This window comes from Myotis brandtii, unplaced genomic scaffold, assembly GCF_000412655.1.
Source record: "Myotis brandtii unplaced genomic scaffold, ASM41265v1 scaffold49, whole genome shotgun sequence".
In the NCBI taxonomy this organism is placed as follows: Eukaryota; Metazoa; Chordata; class Mammalia; order Chiroptera; family Vespertilionidae; genus Myotis; species Myotis brandtii.
In genome coordinates, this window is record NW_005368707.1 from 7016278 (window position 1) to 7036760 (window position 20483).

General features: G+C 39.6%; 1 protein-coding gene across 1 annotated transcript in view; it reads right to left on the reverse strand.

The window, feature by feature from the left end:
• The window catches only part of SEPHS1 (selenophosphate synthetase 1), a gene marked incomplete at its 3' end in the record, with an annotated part of 27843 nt that continues 7360 nt past the window's right edge, over positions 1–20483 (reverse strand). The window contains 10 exon segments of the mRNA XM_014547950.1: positions 1–143; positions 3329–3541; positions 10486–10585; positions 12603–12876; positions 14487–14568; positions 14571–14640; positions 15597–15657; positions 15659–15693; positions 17016–17119; positions 17223–17258. Of these exon segments, the coding sequence (XP_014403436.1) occupies positions 1–143; positions 3329–3541; positions 10486–10585; positions 12603–12876; positions 14487–14568; positions 14571–14640; positions 15597–15657; positions 15659–15693; positions 17016–17119; positions 17223–17258 (1118 nt within the window).

Below are 20483 nucleotides of genomic sequence, written 5' to 3' on the forward strand. Positions count from 1 at the left end.
TTTGTCTATGATTCTGGCTGTACGGTTGCCCTTCTCTACGATCCCAATAATCCATGCTTGGTGACCTTCACCATATTTGGGAGACTTTATCTCTGCACAGAACCGAGCTGCTTGCTCACGTGGTAAACAGATTAGAAGGCCTCCTGGCAAAGAAAAAATGATTATCATTAGTCGTGATGCCCTGTGAGCAGTTTCTCCGTCACTATCTTTCCAAAAAAATCTTGCAGATCTACGCTCAACCAAAAACTTCTATCTTCAAGCTGCCCCTTCCAATGAAGCCTGTGCTGTTCTGCCTTCATCTATTCCAGATTAAACTGTAATTAAACTGTTTCTTGGAAAACTTCTACTATAATAAAAAACATATACACAATAACGAACTTTAAACTGTGAAGATGACTTACTTGTGAACCACTGCTGTGTAGGAGTAGGTGTTTGAGGCCTCAATCACATATGTGGTAGCTATTTTTTCCTACCACAGGGAAAGAAATACTTAAAAACATAAGCTTCCACCTGGCCGGTGGAACCAAGTGGTCACGGTTCAATTCCAGGTCAGGGCACATGCCCAGGTTGCAGGCTTGATCCTCAGTAGGGGGTGTGCAGGAGGTAGCTGATCCATGATTCTGTCATCATTGATGTTTCTATTTCTCTCTCCTCCTCCCTTCTTCTCAGAAATCAATAAAAATGTATTAAAAACAAGTTTCCTTTTTAGAAAATCCTCACCTGAGGATATGTTTTACTGTCTTTTAGAGAGGAAAGGAGAGAGAGAGAAACATCAATGTTACCTCCTGTATGCACTCGGATTGGGAATGGAACCCACAACCTAGGTATGTGCCCTCACCAGAGTTGAACCCACCTTTTGGTGTACAGAACTCTGATCCAACCAACTTAGCCACCCAGCCAGGGCCTGGCCCCTAAGTTTTTGTTTCTTCAGTTTATTCTGGGATATCTTTTTCTCCTGTGCAACCTCCTCTTCTGGTTTAGGAACAATCTGCTCCATAAGTTCTGCATCCCATCTTGGGAGCTTTGTTCACCTGGATGTGCACAATTACCAGAGAATCCACATCTAAACCCTTAAGTTCAGCATTACTCTCTGCACTTTCAAGTATGTATGGCAAAAATTCAGCACTCTTTATGGAAAGTGAACATGAAGATTTGAACCTCTTGATTTGCATCGTTTTGTGGGGTTTTCTGGGAGAAGTGAATAGTGAACCATTTTTACAGGTCACCTTAGGCCACTTTTGGGAAGAGGAAGCAGACTTTGCTTCTTTAAGACAGGATTTTCTCTTAAACTGAGAGACTTACCAGAGAACCACAACCCTTCTGCAAATAGGTCATACAAGACTGACATGTGAGCAGGGCTTTGTAGTCATTGCCTCTGGCTGCACTCCAGAATCTTTTGAGAAGCTGTTATAATTATTGATGACCAGGCCCACCTGTCTGACTGAACTGGGTTTCCTAGGGAACAGGTCTAGGTGTGTGTGTGTGTATTTTTTAAATTGATTTTAGAGAGAAGGGGGGAGAGAGAGGGAGAGAGCCAACCAAGTAAGAAATACTAATGGGCTGCCTCCTGCACCTGCTCCAACTGGGGATGGAACCCACAACCTGGGTATGTGCCCTGATCTGGAATATGGGATGATGCTCCAACCAACTGAGCCACACCAGCCATGGCTAGGCATGCATAATCCCTAGATAATTCAACTCTTTTGCCAGGATAGGGAAATTACTGAGGTACAATAAACCCTCCATTTTGTGGACCTTGATTTAACAGACTTCGGATTTAAGGGACAAAATTTCTGGTCCGTATGTCATATGTGAAAATTAACACTCTGTTAATTTTAAAGTGCTTTAACTAAGATTTGCTTATAATTACATTAACGGGGTTTTTTGTTGTTATTAATTCACTATTACTTTATTTCATTTTTAAAAATATTTTTTTTATTGATTTCAGAGAGGAAGGGAGAGAGAGAGAGAGAGATAGAAACATCAATGATGAGAGAGAATCACTGATGGGCTGCCTCCTGCATGTGCCCTACTGGGGATCGAGCTCGCAGCCCGGGCATGCGCCCTTGACCAGAATGGAACCCAGGACCCTTCAGTCCTCAGGCTGATGCTCTATCCACTGAGCTAAGCCATCTAGGGCAATTCACTATTATTTAAAACAAATTTTTGCAAATAGGTCATACGTTGGAAAAAACACTGACATAAGTAAATATTATATGTCTACAACTATAGTCTACATATTGAAATCCAAGAGTCATAGCTCATAAACACTTGGTGAATGATTAGCATGTGATCAACACTGCATAGCACATAGCATGACTTTATACAGCAGTTTTTAAAAAATAGTTTTATTGATTTTTATAGAGAAAAAGAGGGATAGAAACATCAATGTTCAGAGATAATCATCAATTGGCTGCCTCCTGCACGCCCCCTACTGGAGATCGAGCCTACAACCTAGATATGTGCCCTGACCTGGAAGCAAACTGTGATCTCCTGACTCATGGATTGACGCTGGGCATATGCAGCCCAGCAGTGTTAACATGTTGGGGCCGATGTTCCCATGTGTGCTAAGAAGCCCCAGCTGTGAGCATTTGTTTACTCACAGTGACTGGTGAATGTACACATTCACTAGACCTATTCAGTATAAATTAAAAATTACTGTAATACATATAGAAAACTTTTCTGTTAAGCTTTTCATACATACTTAATTTTAATTACAAAAATCTATAAAAACAGGTAAACTGATTTTGTCAATTTTTTCACATATGGTTTGGAAAACCTACTTTACTATTATCAAGGAAAGAAAATAAAAATAAGAGACTGAAAAAAAAAAAGAGGATGACTTAATGGATAAAATACAAGAGTGAAGGGGGAAGGGAGAAAAATGGGTCAAAAGAAAAAATGGCACTTTGGAAACATACTATACTATTTCATTGTTAAAGCAATTTTAGACTTTTTTACCCCCAAGGAAAAAACAGCCTGTTCAGTGTAAACTATGATTATTAATTATTTTAAATGGCAGGTTTCCAATGAAAACTGAGTAGTGACTTATTTTTCCCCATAATCTTCCTTCTTCCCATTCTGTCACCAAACACAGGGAACAATGGACTTAAACAAGACTGCTCCATCGCACACAGGATGGCGGGAGATTGGTAACCTACAGCACAAAGGGGCTGAGAACATCTGTTGCTAAGACCACCAAGGTTATCAGCACTGACCTCACACAAAATGGGGTCATGCTCATGTGTTTGGCTTCTTCTTTCTCATGAAACTTTCCATTAGCCTCACTAGTTTTTAATCCTCAGATTTGGGCCCAGGATCCTTGTACCTGATGTCTCCGGGCAGGTCCCATGCATGAGGCCAAACATGTTTCCGCAGGCCTTGCTCACAGCAGCCATCTTGGCCAGGACAGGGAGGTTGTGAATCACAAAGGACACCTCGTTCCTCTGCTGCTTAGCCAGGTTCTGTGCGTGGCCCAGAATTCCAAAGCCAGTGATGTCAGTGGCAGCGTGGGCATTGAACGTGTGCATGAGTCCAGCAGCTAAGAGACCAGAAAAGAAATTTATTATCTGGTGTAATAAATGGAGACTTTCTGAGAAAAACAAACAAAATCACCCCATCTTTCCTCAAGTCAAAATCTTAAATACACTTTGATCTCAAAATTCCTAATTGTCAGGGAGATTGGCATATCAAAATGAAAATGTAATTTTGAAAAATCAACAAAATCCATAGTGAAATTTTAAAAGTTTATTTCAATTTCAACCACTTAGAACTATCAGCTGCTTCAATTAACAGTAACTTCTTAGTAAGCTAAAAAATCTGTATGGAAAAATTACAATCACAACAAAAGGTAAGCCTGTCTAAACCATCCTAAAATCAAAGAGGAGGACTTTTTTTTAAAGCACAATTTATTGATTTTTAAAGAGAGGGAGAGGAAGAAACATTGGTGCAAGAGTACATCAATCAACTGCCTCCTGCACGCCCCCTACTGGGGGATTGACCCAGCAACCCAGGCATATGGGCCCTGATCAGGAATCAAATTGGCAACCTTTTGGTGCACAGGACAATGCCCAACCAACTGAGCCATACCATCCAGGGCAAACAGGACTTTTAAAGACTGACCTAAATTCCAGGCAATCTCGCTGTAAGTGGAAAGTTAATTTCTTACTTAAAAAAAAAAAAAGAATTATTGATCTGAGAGAGAAAGGGAAAGGGAGAAAAACACCAAAGATGAACATCACTGATCAGCTGCCTCCTGCAAAGCCCCTATTGGGGATTGAGCTTGCAACCCGGGCAAGTGTTGACCAGGAATTGAACTTCAACCTCCTGGTTCATAGGTTGATGTTCAATCACTGAGCCACACCAGCCAGGCTAATTTCTTATTTTTTAATTTTAAAAAATTCTCTTTGTTTTTGGAGTTTTAAGTTTATAGAAAATTGAGTGGAAAGTGCAGAAGTTTCCATATACCCCCTTTCTCCTATTAATATTTACCATTAGTGTGGTACATTTGCTATGTGATGAGCCAATATTGATACATTAACTGAATTTCATAGTTCACATTGGGGTTCACTCTTGATGTCTATACTAGTAGGTGTTGATAAATGCATATGTAACATGTATCCATCATTACATTATCATACAGATAAGTTTCACTGCCCTAAAAATCCTGTGTTCCACCTATCCCTCTCTCTTACTCTTGCTAACCACTGATCTTGTTACTGTCTGTAGTTTTACCTTTTCCAGAATGTCATATAGTTGGAATTATGGTGCTTGGTCTTTTCAGATTGGCTTCTATGACTTAGTAATATGTGTAGGGTTCCTCCAAATCTTTTCATGTCATAACAGCTCATTTCTTTTTAGCTATCAATAATATTCCATTGTTTGGATGCACCAGTTTATCAATTCACTTACTGAAGGATCTCCGTTCAAGTTTTAATAATTATAAATAAAGCTGTGACAAACAACTTGTGCAGATTTCTGAGTGGACAGAAATTTTCCATTCATTTGGGTAAATACTAAGGAGCACAACTGCTGGATAATAGTATATTTAGTTTTGTAACCAACCACCAAACTGGCTTCCAAAGTGGTTGCTCCATTTTGCATTCCCATCAGCAAGGAATGAGAGTTCCTATTGCTCCATATCGCTGTCAGCATTTGGTATTGTCAGTGTTAGGCTTTTAAGTAGGCATGTAGTAGTATCTTGTTTTAAATTGCCATTCCCTAATTACATAGACTACCAGTCCTTTGTCAGAACTGTGTTTTGCAAAGATCTTCTTTAAGTCTGTGCCTTGCCTTTTTATTCTCTTAGTGTCATTCACAGAAGTTCTTTGTATGAATGAAATCCAACTTCAATTTTTTTCTTTTATGGATAGTACTTTTGGTGTTGTATCTAAAAGGCATCACCAAACCCCAGGTCACCTAAATTTTCTTGTTATCTTCTAGGAGTTCACCAGTTTTGCCTTTTACATTTAGGTCTATAATCCATTTTGAGTTAATTTTTATGAAAGGTATAAGGCTTGTATCTATAATCATTTTTTGCCTGTAAATGTCCAGTTGTTTCAGCACTATTTGTTGAAAAGACTATCCTTTCTCCACTGAATTACCTTTGCTCTTTTGTCAAGGATTAGTTAACTATACTTATGGGAGTCTATTTCTGGACTCTCTAGTATCCTCACCTGAGGATATTTTCCCATTTTTAGAGAGTGTGGAAGAGAGAGGAAAGACAGAGAGAAATACTGATGTGGGAGAAACGTATTGATTGGTTGCCTCCTGAACGCACCCTGACCAGGGCCCCAGCTGGGGAGAAGCCTGCAACTGAGGTACGTGCCCTTGACCAGAATTGAACCCGAGACTCTTTGGTCCACAGGCCGTCGCTCTATCCACTGAGCCAAACCAACTACGGCTAGATATGTTTTTCTATTCTTTCACCAATATCACACCGTCTTGATGACTGTAGTTTTAGCTGCCACTGATGTTTACTACATCAAAGGGATAGCAAAAAAAATAGCAAATATGTAATCCAATCATTCTTCCTGCATTTATTAGATGTGACTCTTCTATAAAGAATTTTTTAAAAATGTATTTGCTTTTCCCCAAAGCACAGCCTATACAGGAACAGTAAAATGTGTGGTTGATTCCTTTTATTTATTTTCAAACAAGTTGGTGCCCAGCAACTTCCAAATGTGACCAAAAACATTTTCATCTCTATGATGTCATTGATTTTTAGATCCTTGATCTACTTAACTGACTGTGTCACTCTTCTTAATACTCAGGTTGCCCAGCCTTCCAATTTGACTGGTGGGCGCCTCTGAGTTATGGGAAGTGACGTAACAACAGCTGTTGGTAACACCATTACTTTCAGGCATAGGATGTCCTAGGCTTATCTTTTGTATTTCTAGTCCCAGTTAGAATCAGCCATTTCCCCAAGGAATCCTAGCATTTTTTGTGGAAAATGATAATTTTCAGATCAGAATGATGGCAGTAGGTGTTCATTACTAATGGGTTATCATTGCTTCAGACCTTTTCGATAGACTTGGAAGTAAGTTTTGGTTGTTGTTTTTTTGTTAATCCTCACTCAAGGATATTTTTCCATTGATTTTGAAAGAGTGGAAGGGAGGGGGAGAGACAGAGAAACAATGATGTGAGAGAGACACATCGATTGGTTGCCTCCAGCACGAGTTCTGACCAGGCCTGGGGATTGAGCCTGCAATCGAGGTACGTGCCCTTGATTGGAATCAAACCCAGGACCCTTCAGTCCCCAGGTTGACACTCTATTCACTGAGCCAAACCAGCTAGGGCAATAGCATTTTAGAGGGGAAAATAATGCTGAGTTTTTATTGATAATTCCAAATTAAAGATTACAATTTTTACTTAGATTCTTTCATATAATTCTTCCCCACGTGGTTTTGTCATTAAGTTGATATATATTAGGCAACTTAAAAAAAAAAAGTGGTTTGGATTTGTAAGATGTGCTCTTTTTTTATTAAAAAAAAATTTTTTTTAATTTGGAAGATTCTCAGCCTAACCAGATAGTTACTTTATTTTTTTTTAATTAAAATTTTTAACCTATAGAAAATGACATAAAAAATTCCAAAGTCAAACTTATAAAGCAATGCATGTTCAGAGTCTGCTTCCTCCCTAATTCCTCTTATATGTAACAATTTTTACTAATGATTTGTTTCCATTGCTTCTTTTTGAAAGTATAAAACACTCATTACTTCATATTCATATGAATACACAAAATATAGCATACTGTATACATCATTCTGCCCTTGCTTTTTTCAGTTACTCATATCCAAGATAACTCCCTAGTAATAAAGACCTCTCATCCCTTTTCAAGCTACATGTGTAAATACAGACTAGATAATTCAGCTATCTATCCATGGACATGTGGATTGTTTGAGCAATTCTAGATAGTGCTTCAATGAATGGCCTCATTTTATATTTTGGCCATTGTAACTTTGTGACATTCACAGAAGTGGAACTGATAGGTTAAATAAATGTATGCTTAATTTTTGCTAGGTATTACCAAATATTCCTCCACAAGCATTCTGCCATGTTTATCCCTACCAACAACGTATAAAAAATAAGGATGGGGAAACATAAATACAGGTAAAAATAAATCCACTACCAATCACTTTCCCACTGTTAAATTACTCAATTTGAAGGACAAAAAAGGAAAAACACTCCTTAGTTTAAGTGACACAGGAAGAAATGAAAAGCCTTGGTTGCAAGTGCTGAGGCACCTGAGGACAAAGAATTAAATAATTACTATTCAACTTTGGAATATAGCCAAAAAACTATTCCTGAAATACAGGAAAAAAATTTATGGGAAAAATCTTACCTCCAAATCAATTGCTCAAAAGTAGGCAAAAGATAAATTAACTATGATATATTTCTCTGATAGGACATTTAGCCATTAAAAACTATGTGTACTAGAATTATAATGTAGAAAAAAAGAGCTAGTAATATCCTATCTAATAAAGAGGTAATATGCAAATTGACCATCACTCCAAACACACAAGATGGCTGCCCCATGTGGTCAAAGATGGCCACCCCCATGTGGCCACAAGATGGCTGGCAGGGGAGGGCTGTTGTGGGGGACCAGGCCTGCAGGGGAGGGCAGTTGGGGGCGACCATGCTGGCAGGGGAGGGCATTTAGGCATCGATCAGGCTGGCAGGGGAGCAGTTAGGGGGTGATCAAGCTGGCAGGGGAGCGGTTAGGGGGTGATCAGGCAGGCAGGCAGAAGCAGTTAGGGGGCAATCAGGCAGGCAGGCGAGCGGTTGGGAGCCAGCAGTCCTGGATTGTGAGAGGGATGTCCCACAGGGATCGGGCCTAAACGGACAGTCGGACATCCCTTGAGGGATCCCAGATTGGAGAGGGTGCAGGCTGGGCTGAGGGTGGGGGGTGATCAGGCTGGCAGGCAGGTGAGTGGTTGGGAGCCAGTAGTCCCGGATTGTGAGAGGGATCCCAGATTGGAGAGGGTGCAGGCTGGGCTGAGGGACACACCCTGGCCCCCTGCACGAATTTCGTGCACTGGGCCTCTAGTTAAATAAATAAAAGCAGATTCCAAACACATATAAAATGTTCAACCACAAGTTTAAAATATTAACAATAAAACAAAAGTAAACCACTAACCAACCAAACAGAAAAAAATCCCAGAAGAATACATAAAAATATTAACAGAAGCCGTTTTGGGGGCAGGGACTATGGACAATGTTTTTTTCTCTTCTTTTTTTCATTTTCTAAAAACTTTTCCATAATGAACTTTTTTTTTTACAGTAGAAAAAATGTATACAATAAACAGGAAGAGAAAACATATTAAAGCATTTTTTTAAATGTAGCACACTACTGACCAAGAAAAGTTCTCAGCAGCAACCCAAATGCCCAAAAGCAGGTGGCCAGATAAGTAAGTTACAGAGTGAAAAAATACACAGTGGAGAAGATGAAGGAAATACAGGTACACACACCAGGGATAATGCTCAGGAACATTAAACAGTAAACAGCAAGAAAAACAGATACAGATATGATTCAATGAAACAAAAAATGCAAAACTAATTTATTGCTTAAGAATACAAGTCTATGTGATAAAAACTTTAAAAGCATGAGAATAAACATTAGATTCAGAACAATGGTTACCCCTAAGCAGGAACCTACAAACTGAATGTGAGGGGCACCTACGGGCTTCCAAAGCCACACTGTGTTTCTCATATGAGATGGTGGGCACATGGATGTTACATTGCTGTTCCTTAAGCCCTGCACATATTTTATTATTAGAGAAACACCTGTGTGGGTTGCTCTGTACAGATAATTAGGAAACAAACCAGCCTTAAAAAAATTTTTTTAAATGTTCTGAGCCCAGACAGTGTGGCTCAATGGCTGAGCATCAACCCATGCACCAGGAGGTCACTGGTTTGATTCCCGATCAGGGCACATGCCAGGGTTGCAGGCTCAACCCCCAGGAGTGGGCGTGCAGAAGGCAGCCGATCAGTTTCTCTCTCATCAATGTTTCTATCCGCTCTCTCCCCCTCTCTTTTCCTCACTCTCTAAAATAAATAAAAACATTTTTAAAATAAATTAAAAAATAAAATGTTTTATTGCTTTTTTTAGGGAGAGAGGAAGACAGGAACATTGAGGAGAGAGAAACCCAGGCATGTACCCTGACTGGGAATCAAACTGGCACCTTTCTTTGGTTAGTCCTCACCTGAGGGTTTTTTTTCCCATTGCTTTGTAGAGATAGTGATGGGAGTGAGGGAAGGGGGAAGAGAGAAAGAGAGAGAGAGAGACACACACACAGAGACATTGATGTAAGAGGCACATGGATTGGTTGCCTCTGCAGGTAGCAGTGATGGAACCCACAACCCAGATACATGCCATTGACCAGGAATCAAACCTGCGACCCTTCAGTGTGGAGGTCGATGCTCTAAGCACTGAGCCACATTGGCCAGGGCAAACTAGCGACCTCTTGGTGCATGGGACAACATTCAACTAACTGAGCCACACCAGCCAGGCTCAAACCAGCCTTTAGAATGTAAGCTCTAAGAGAGCAGGGACTTTTGTCTGTTTGTTCACTGCAGTCTCCCTAGCACTTGGAAGAGTGAAAACACACTAAAGGTGCTCATTTAATAGAAACTGAGTGAAGTGAACTTTGTACACCACATGCTAGTCACTCTTTTTGGTACTTCATTGACATTTTTTCTTTTTAATAATCCTATGAATAGGATCCTGTCTTCCCCCTTTGGCTGAAAGGAAACACATATAACAAATACATGTATATCCTGCTCTCAAACCCAAAGGTGTCCAAAACCAGGGACCAATACAGGAAGATTTGCAGTCACTGGCCCAATCTGGACCATGATATGTTCCTCCAGCTAAGAATGGTCTTCTGAGACTGTATGTGGCCTGTAAAGCCTAAATATTTCCCATCTTGACCCTGTTCTGAAAACTTGCCGACCCCTGCAACAGACAACCTTCCGCCCCAATACCTGTTCTGTTGAGCCTTGCCATATTCATCATCGCCTCCTGGTATGCCAACTCCACATCTTCTTGAGTGACCACTAGTTTAATTTTATTCCACTTTTCAGGCTAATATAGGAACATAGGTGAGGGAGAAAAGAGGGGGGCGGAAGAATGTGATTAACCTTTACTTCTAAGGACTGAAAGAAAAAGCCCATTTTTCTCTAGTCAACCAATAGGGAATTTTACTTTTCTAATTTTGTATGCAAAATTAAATTTTCTAACTCCCCCCCCACCCCTAACTATTATTTTAGGTGTCCATTAAACATATCACTGAGGTATCTTTTTGTGTTCTTGACCCACATTTCTGCAGTCAAATACTATACTGCAATTTATTGGCTAGTAAAAGCAGTAGGACATATGGCTGCAGTGCGCATGCCATAAAAGGTATTGCATGGGCAGCTTCTCTGTGGTAGGGTGTAGATCTCACATAAATAGCTTTGAATGTCCTTTGGTTTGCCTCTCCATCTCTCCTATAAATCTGATGGCTTTATTTTTCATATAATTATACTGTTATTGACTTTACCTAATTCTGGATCAAAGCATCTTATAGACAAATGAATGGGGAAAGCAACTTTGATTGCATTAGCACTAAGGACAGTCGTAGTGACCACAAAGGATGTATCATAAAAGGAAGGAGAAAAAGGTGTTTCCCTTTTTCCTCAGTTGATTTTCAAAGAAGCCAGCATCATGATTATGGGTTCTTTTTTTTTTTTTAATCCTCACCAGAGGATATTTTTTCCCATTGATTTTTTAGAGAGGAAAGGAGGGAGGAGGGGGAGAGAAGGAGAAAGAGAAACATCAACGTAAGAGAGACACATCAATTGGTTGCCTCCTGCACACGTCCCTACCAGGGTTGGAGAACCTGCAACCCAGGTACGTGCCCTTGACCAGGAATCGAACCCTCGATCCTTCGGCCCGTGGGCCGATACTCCAACCTCTGATCCAAACTGGCCAGGGCATGATTACGGGTTCTTGATAGATTGTCATCATGGTCCATTAATGGCCATAATTCATGCATACATTCATTTATCTTTTAATGATACCCAACAATCTACCACTAAATACAATAACAAGTCTATGTGTCCCTCCCTAATCCCACTGCTCCCCAACTCTTCCTCAGAGGTAACAACTGCTCTAAATTTTATACTTGTCATTCCCTTTTCTTTCAAAAAATAGTATTCTCATACATATAGAAGCCTACAATATGCTCTTTGGTTGCTTCTGACTTTTATAAAAAGGGTACTGTGCTACATAGTCTTTGGAACTTTTTTTTTTAATGCTCAAAATTGAAAAAACAAGGTATAAAAGCAAAGGAGGTGTCAGTTTGGGGGTGAGGTGGGGAGGAGAGATCCCAAACCCCTCATTTTTTATGCCCCTCTGCCACACCTGTTTCCGATTGCCTTGCTGAATTACTCAGATCTGAGTGGTTGAATTGCAAAGCAACTCTGTGGATCACTACCCTGTAATGGCCTTCCAATTAGATTTACAGATGATCATACGTGATGAGAAATCTCCCCATCATCACTGGATGAGAGGGGAAAAATGACTAGACTGTGGCAGCCTTAGAGATTTTCTCTACTCTTCATATCAATCCAACATACACTTGGTTATAAATAACATAAAATTGTTTTTCTTTTTTAACTGTTTATCAGGACTGGTAGTTTCAGATGATAGTTGTAGAAATTAAAAGCACCAAGATATGTGAGATATACCACAAATCATATTAATTTTTGAGTTGTAATCACAATGGGAAAAATATTAAATGAATTATGGTTCTAGCTCAGTGGAAAAGTGACTCAAGATAAATACCTGTGTATTCTAGATGTTCTCTCTACAAGGTATTATTTATTAAAATGTTCTGTGTTACTATTTCAGCACCAAATAAACTAAACTCACTGCCTCACAAATTCTCTTTATGAAGCTTCGTTAAAGCCCCAAGCTGGGGCTTACCTCCTTTAAGTATTCAGTACATGATATCCTGATTTAATAAAAAAAAAACCAACCATGGACAATTCCTAGTATTTCTATAGGGCGTGACTGATACTAAACTCCCTGGTAGTGACACTAAAGGAGCTCCTTTTTAGAAGACAAGCTGGTGACATTTAGAAGAGCTAGACCTGAAACATGTTAAAACATGTTCAAGGGCTTCCTGTATGGATAAAAAGTGGCACTTACTCCAGGAGCAGATACATCTTAGATTAAAGAGATACGTGATCTGAATGCAATGAAAACCCTTTTCTCCAAATCCCACAAGGAAACTACCACAATCCTGAAAACTTCTCTCCAGCCCCCGCCCCCCTTGCGTCCCCAGGGGCTTGGTCAGAACCAGCACATCCCCAGGCACTGCGTTATCTGGCCTGAAAAAAAAGAACAAGGGCATGGTCTGGTCAAATGAACCAAGAAGGTGAACTCATCATCAGTTAAACAGGAGAAAGAAAAGGCTGGTAAAAAAAAACAGTGCATTTGCAAGCACTTATATTTAAGCCACAACTACCAAGTGTTGCAGCTTTGCAACTTGCTACTGAAGCTACTACTACTGGAACAAAAACACTGAAAGAGAATAGAAGAGTCTGCCAATTACCTATTAGATCCAGCCCTCCAATAAAATGTATAAAAAAGTAAATCACTTAGCCTTCAAAGGCAAAAGGCCTGATCAGGCCCTGATTCAGCCATGCTGGTGTGTAATTTTCAGTACAGACCCACCATGCTTCTGAGGCAATAAGACTTCTGAAACAGATTGTTTCTCAGGCTGTGGGATTTGGCTCAAATTGTGGTTGTCTAATGTTTTGGTGATTTCAGCATCAAAGTTTCAAACTCAGACTGACCAGTAATAAGTTTCATATTTGGCACTCAGATTACTGAAGACTGGTACAAATGGTTGTCTCCAGGAAAGGAAATGGCTAAAAAACACATTAAAAGGTACTCAATATCATTAACCACCAGGGAGATGCAAATCAAACCACTGTGGGTACCACCTCAACCCACTAGGATAACTATTATAGAAAAAATAAAATAAAAACAATAACAAATACTGGAGAGAATGTGGAGCTATTGGAATCCTCCTACATTGCTGCTGGGAACCAGTTTGACAGTTGCTCAAGTTAAACAGTTGCCACATGACCCAGTAACTCTGAGGTATATATACCGAAGAGAATCAAAACATGTGTTCAGAGCAGCATCATTCATAAATAGGTGGAAATAACCCAAAGATCTATCACCTATGAATAAACTGTGATATGTCCATGCAATGGAACATTATTCAGCCATAAAAATGAATGAAGTACTGATACATACTACAACATGGGTGAAACTTGAAAGCATTATGCCTAATTAAAGAAGCCAGACACAAAACACCACATATTATATGATTCTATCTAATGAAATGCCTAGAATAGGCAAATCCAGAGACAGGAAGTAGATTAGTGGTTTCCAGAGAATGGAGGGAGGAGGGAATTGGGAGTGACTGCTTATGGATATAGGACTTCTTTGGGGGTGGGGGGGGGGGGGGGAGAACTGATTGGTATATTCTGGAATTGGATAGTGATAACGGTTACATAATCTTGTAAACACACACAAAAACAATGAATTCTATACTTTAAAATTTTATATTATATAAAATTTCGCTGTATGTATTATACTTCAATTAAAAATATTAATAACTTTAAAAAACAGAAGTAAAATACTGATACATGCTACAAAATGGATGAACCTTAAAAATATTATGCTAATATTATGTAAAGTAAAAGAAGCCAGGACAGCTAAGGGCAATGGGGTTTCTTGTTGGAGTGATGAAAATGTTCTAAAATCGACTCTGGTATTGGCTGCAAAACTGTGAATATTACCAAAGGCCATTGAACTATTTACTTTAAATGGGTGAATTCTATAGTATGCAAATTATATCTCAATGAATCTATCTTAAGAAAAGAAAGAGAACCAGGCCAGGTGACATGGAACAAAACCAACTTACATGATGAATTCATTGGGCTGGCAGACAGTGGTAGCCACTCCTCCCAAAACAATCCAGGGGTTTAACACTGTTTGTCCCCCGTTACAGACGTTCCTGCCTCCTCTGCTGCATCTTTAAAACCCTGTATAATTAGGGGCATCACTTTATCCCTTTCCTAGGGTTTAAAAAGACACAAAGTAAAAGTCACATACTTCAGTTCAAAACCAAGAAAAGAGTCTACACTTGTAGTTATAAAGAGGATCATAAAACCCTAATGGATGTCCTTAAAGTTCACAGACTGTACAGGGAATAAGAAAGGCAGATGGAATAGTTTACACTAGCCATTTTATCAAGAGCTGGAAGATATTCCAGGTTACAATGTGAATGAAGCCCGGACAAACAGAGAAATAAAAACTGGAATGTGATTGGGTGCACAGGGCTACCCGAAATCTAAGCCAACTCTTTAAATGGTCCTTAGGAACTCCAAGACTCATTTAATATGCACCCACTACCCTCCCCCAGAGGGCTGTGTGCAAACAATGGCTCAAATGCACATTTGTGCTAGCAGAAAAGGGCCTACTGAAAACTCTCTTTTCCAAGAGGCAGGACAAACTTCTTTTGGGGACAAAAACAAGTACCTTTCAAAAATAATCTAAGAGAGAATTCATCTCTGGGTCAGAGAACAGGTACAGGTAGCAAGGCTATAGATACTGCCAGGTAAGCACGGGAATACACGTGACACCCCAGCCCCATCACTGTCTTACATCAATGCCCAACCAGCAACCAAAGGGCCTGGCCCCTGGGGGGCCGCATGCCCTGGGTCTGTAAAGCTAGTCCAGTCCACAGGCCTGGCATGAAGGTGCTACTACTGTGGCCTAGATTTTAAAACAAACCTAAATGTCTTGGCTTTAGTCTACCCAGAAGAAAGGGAAGCAGGTGGTGGAAATGAAAATATGAATAGGCCAGACTACTTTAATTCACTAATAACTGCCAAAAAGTGGAGAAAAGGATGAAATATGAAAGCCATGCAGCCTGGGCTCCTCACTTTACAGATGGGAAAAGAAGGGCTGACCAGCCAAGTGAAGTGACCAAGACAACAGACAGTAAGCAGGTGGCCCATCTCCTACTTACCCTATCGGTCATTTTATTACTGATTCCAAGGAGCATCAGCATATTGTCACATTCTGTGACAGAGGTCACTGAGTACATTGGCACATGCTATCCTGCCCTGGAAGAAAGCAGAAACATGAAAAAGGGCAAGAGGAGGACAGGGACTTCCCATGTGTTGAAACAAAGGGATACCTCCCAAGAGAACCCAGGTACTTTCCAGGAATAGCAGCTACTGGGATGGGGTCCTGTTCTGTGATTTGCAGACTGGGTAACTATCCTTAATCACAGAACCACTAAGCCATTCACTTTTTCCAAGTTATTCCTGTTCCCACCTTTCTTTCTCAGGCAATTCCCATTCTAAACACTGGGAGAAGCCTACAGTTTATTTAGATGGAAAACGGGGAGTGGGAAGATGTCAGGGGGAGCAAGGTTGGAGGGATAGTCTGGGAGGAAGAGCTGTGGAGTGAAAACACGTGTCTGAAAGCAAACTTGGAAACAGCCACTTATCCTAAACAGATTCTGAAAAAAAAAAAAAGTGAACTTTACTGATTATAGAAGATGATTTCTATACACTTGGATGGAGAAATTTTTGTACCTTCTTTTAACCGAGGCAACAAGTGGTTTACAACTTGGGTGCCAAGTGCTAGTTAGGGCTACAGTGGGTTCTCTCGGATGCTTTTAGGAGATGCTGGAAAAGGGATGAATTCTGGTTCTAGCTACTTTTGCCACCTGGTCAGGTGGGATACCTGGGGTGTGGCATACCTCAGCCTCTCAGGAATACTGCTTTAGAGGAGAGAACAGATGGATGTGTGGAGGGAAAACAGGTTTCTATTAACCTGTGTGCTGGTCACTGGCACCCCGCCCCCACTCCCATTTAGCTGCCTCATGGCCCAAGTCTCTCTGTGTGCAGCTTGATCCCAGTGCCCTTGGCACACAGGAACTTGGATCCAGCAGTTCAGACAAATCTTCTACACAGTGAGTATATAACACAATTGGGGTGAGAATGCCTAGAATCAGAATAAATGGTCAAGAAGTTAAATTGTGATGAGCTCTATTCTGGACGGAAACATCTAGGATTAGACCTATACAGGGTATGGCAACATCTCTGGCCTGAAACACAGGAATGAGGGGTTTACAAATATCAAAGAAAGAAAAAAAATTACAAACATGCCAGTCAACAGACAGTTAGTAGACAGCAGGTGTTCTTGCACAAAAGAAGCAGAGGGATTTCTGCCTAATTGCTCATGTGCAATACCAAAGGTGAGCAGGAAATAGATCAAATGGTTGCAGTTGCAGGAGTCAGATCAGTGGTGGGATGAGAACAATTTGAATATAAAAAAATAAGCGCACACACACACACACACACACACACACCCAGCCACAACCCAAAACCAATTGAACAGCAGTTCGAGATGTAAAAACATATTAAGTCAAACTTACCATCATGTAAGGGTCATCGACGATAGGATAAATGTAATCTGTGGTTTGCACCAAGGAAAGACCACCATGCCTCAAAGGAATGACACAAGTATCCATCCCAATGCCTGCAAAGATGGAAGTCATCATAATCCACAAGTCAACAGGAAACGCCATTTCATCTTATGCCATCAGTGTTCTGAATAGGAGAGTTTTGTATGAGATACTTACGGAACACTGCATGCTGCCAATACAGCAATGTGTTTCCTATCAAGAAGGATAACTGAAATAAATGTGAAACATAACTAGCTAAAGATAGAAGAGTAAAATTTGTTAGTCATGAAGACTCACATTCAATATGCTACAATTTTAGCCCTTAATGGTGCCTTGAACAGATTCTTTCCTTTGTATTACTATATCATGTGACTGGCACCATATAGAATTTCTTTAAAGATGAGAATAGCAGAAATGGAACTTGGGTTGTTTTATCTATAGTTGATTTGAGTTTATCTTTAGGCATTATTGTTTTCCCAACAGACAATCTGTAAAATATTTTACACACATAAAAAACGGTATTATTACTTCCACATTTTAGTCAAACATGAAAACAATTTTAGAAAAAAAGAAGACAAAGCCAGAACAGGAATTCATCATTTCCAACCAAGCAAGTACGTAAACACTGCGGTACCTAAAAGCATTTTTAAAGAGGAATCCTTACATATGCCACTTCTACTAATTTATAATATGAAGGGGGGAAATGTGCTAAAAAGCCTGTCAGAAGTATTTCAATTTATTAAAATTGTTGCTAAACTTTTAGAATAAAATATAGACAACGGATAGGCTGAGATATAATTCTCTTATCCTGAAATTAGTTTAAAAACCATCTCCTGTAACTTATATTTCTTTGTAATGCAGGCATTTTACAAATTCAATTTGGCCTTCCCACCAAGTAGGTTGAATAGAGTACTTTCCTACACCTCTCAAAAGGATACCGCCTGCTCTGACTTCACCTGTGCAGTCCATCAACCAAAGGCAGAGAAAAAGACACGATGAAGTACAAAAGGAAGCAAGAGGATGACACCCTCTCAACTCAGAATTCCAAAGGAAACAAAAATAAATCACATTGAATCAAATGAAACCAGGACTTGTGTACCATTCATATTTTGCATAAGTAAAATGCTGAAGCACAACTAGTTTAGCACCACCACAGCAATATACCTAACAGAACCCAGGATAGAGGGGCACCTTTTTTCCCCCAGGTCTTAGTCCATTATTACTAATGCAAAAATAAAATCAAGTAAGTTCATTAAAAAGTCACGAACACTGTGAAGACAGGCTGATTTCCCCCCCTACTACACCAGATAGCAAACTCTTGGTGGAAGATTGTTAGGAAATAGAGAGTTTAGTTTTAGAATGGTAAGTCTCACAAATGTAAGACAATAGAACCCACTTTACCAGTGATTGGTTTTCATGTGTATTAGACAAGGATGTGTGCAATGACTCATTTAAGGATGTGTGCAATGACTCGTGTATATGTGCAGACTCTCAGAAATTTCATTTAACAACTGTTCTTTAGCATTTAAGTGAAATAGAGCAAGAACCACATTTAACATACTGATTCTCCCTAAACTGATCATTCTAACTGGTTATTCCAAGTGTATTACTATTTATTTTGGAAATTAGTATAGTTTTTTTAAGTTCTTATATAAACTATAGGACTACAGAGAGAGACACTAAAAAACAGTTGCTGAGCCCTAGCCTGTTTGGCTCAGTGGATAGAGTGTCGGCCTGGACTGAAGGGTCCCAGGTTTGATTCCGCTCAAGGGCATGTGCTCAGGTTGGGGGCTCGATCCCCAGTAGGGGATGTGCAGGAGGCAGCTGATCAATGATTCTCTCTTATCATTGATGTTTCAATCTCTCTCTCCCTCTCCCTTCCTCTCTGAACTCAATAAAAATATATTAAAAAAACAAACAAAAAAACCCCACAGAAAAGATATAATCTATTCAAAGCATTACATAATTTACATTATTTAAAAAAAGTCACTGAATGTTAGCTTTGTTTTTAATTTCAGTTATCTTACATTTGTATTACATGTATTTAATTTCTAAGGTTTTAAATTTCTACTTAAAACTAGCACCAGAGCATTTTAACTGATGACTCTTGAGCATTTTCCGAGGGCTGAATAGAAGCTCACATTATCCGCATTTCTTCTTTCATAAGCTACTAACTACATGTGGTCATGGTGCATGTGAAATGTGTTTATTCCAAATAGAGATGCATAGTAAGTGTAAAATACTTATCAGATTTTACACACTTAGTACCAAATACCCCAAATCTCATGTTTTATATTAATTGTTGAAATATTTTATATGATTAAATGAAATATATCAAAATGAATTTCACTTAATTCTGTTTTTTTTTAAAATGTGACTACTAGGAAATTTAAAATTACACATATAGTTTACATGTTTCTTTTGGACAGTACTGGCCCATAGTAACTGGTTTACAAATCACCTATCAAATTTCAAGGAAGAAAGAAAGTGTGAGCCTGAGATGGGCCATGGGCCTGAAAGAACTGGATAGAATATCAAGGTGAAAGAGAGAGAGATAACTCAGGTTGAGGGCAAGTGGGAACAAAGGGAAATTCTCAAATACCAATCTGAGCAGTGTATGTTCAATTATCAGTGGGGAACGGGGAATTCTAGTTTTTCAGCAAGACTGAAAACATCCATCAAGAAAACCCAAATCATCATATCATGACCAGGAACGAATACTTGACAGCTCTTAAATACCAGACAATAGATGTTCCAGGTTCTCAGATACACTTATTTTAACATTTCTTTAGTTAGAATACATCCAATATGCACACATTTAACAACAGTTATGGTTTGTCCTTCAATTAATAGCATCTTAGAATTCAGGAAATATGACCGCTTTTAGGAAAAAATTTAAAAACAGATAAGCACATTTGTGTGGATGAATTTATAAACAAAAATACATATATATATATATCTACACTAATAAAAGACAAAATGCTAATTGACCGTACCTTTGCTACGCCCACCAGCCAATCAGAGCAACTATATGCAAATTAACCCAACAAAGATGGAGGTTAATTTGCATATACCGACTGGGAGCGAAGACTGAAGACAACGTGGAAGTGAAGCGCTGCAGAAGGGAGCAAAGTAGAGGTGGTGGAGACAGGAACAGAGCCAAGGCGACAGAGGTGGGAGGGAAACCAGCCGGGCGGCAGGGCAGGAGGGAAGCCTGCCTCAGTGGGTTTCGCTCCCTTCTCTGCTTCGCTCCAGCCACAGGAAGTTCTATTCTTGCAGGAATCTTCCTGCAACGGGCCTCTAGTGTGTGTATATATGTGTGTGTGTATATATATGTATATGTACATGTATATGTATATGTGTGTATATATATATATATATATATATATCTCCTATCTAATAAAAGAGAAACATGGTAATTAGCCGTACAGCTGCTAC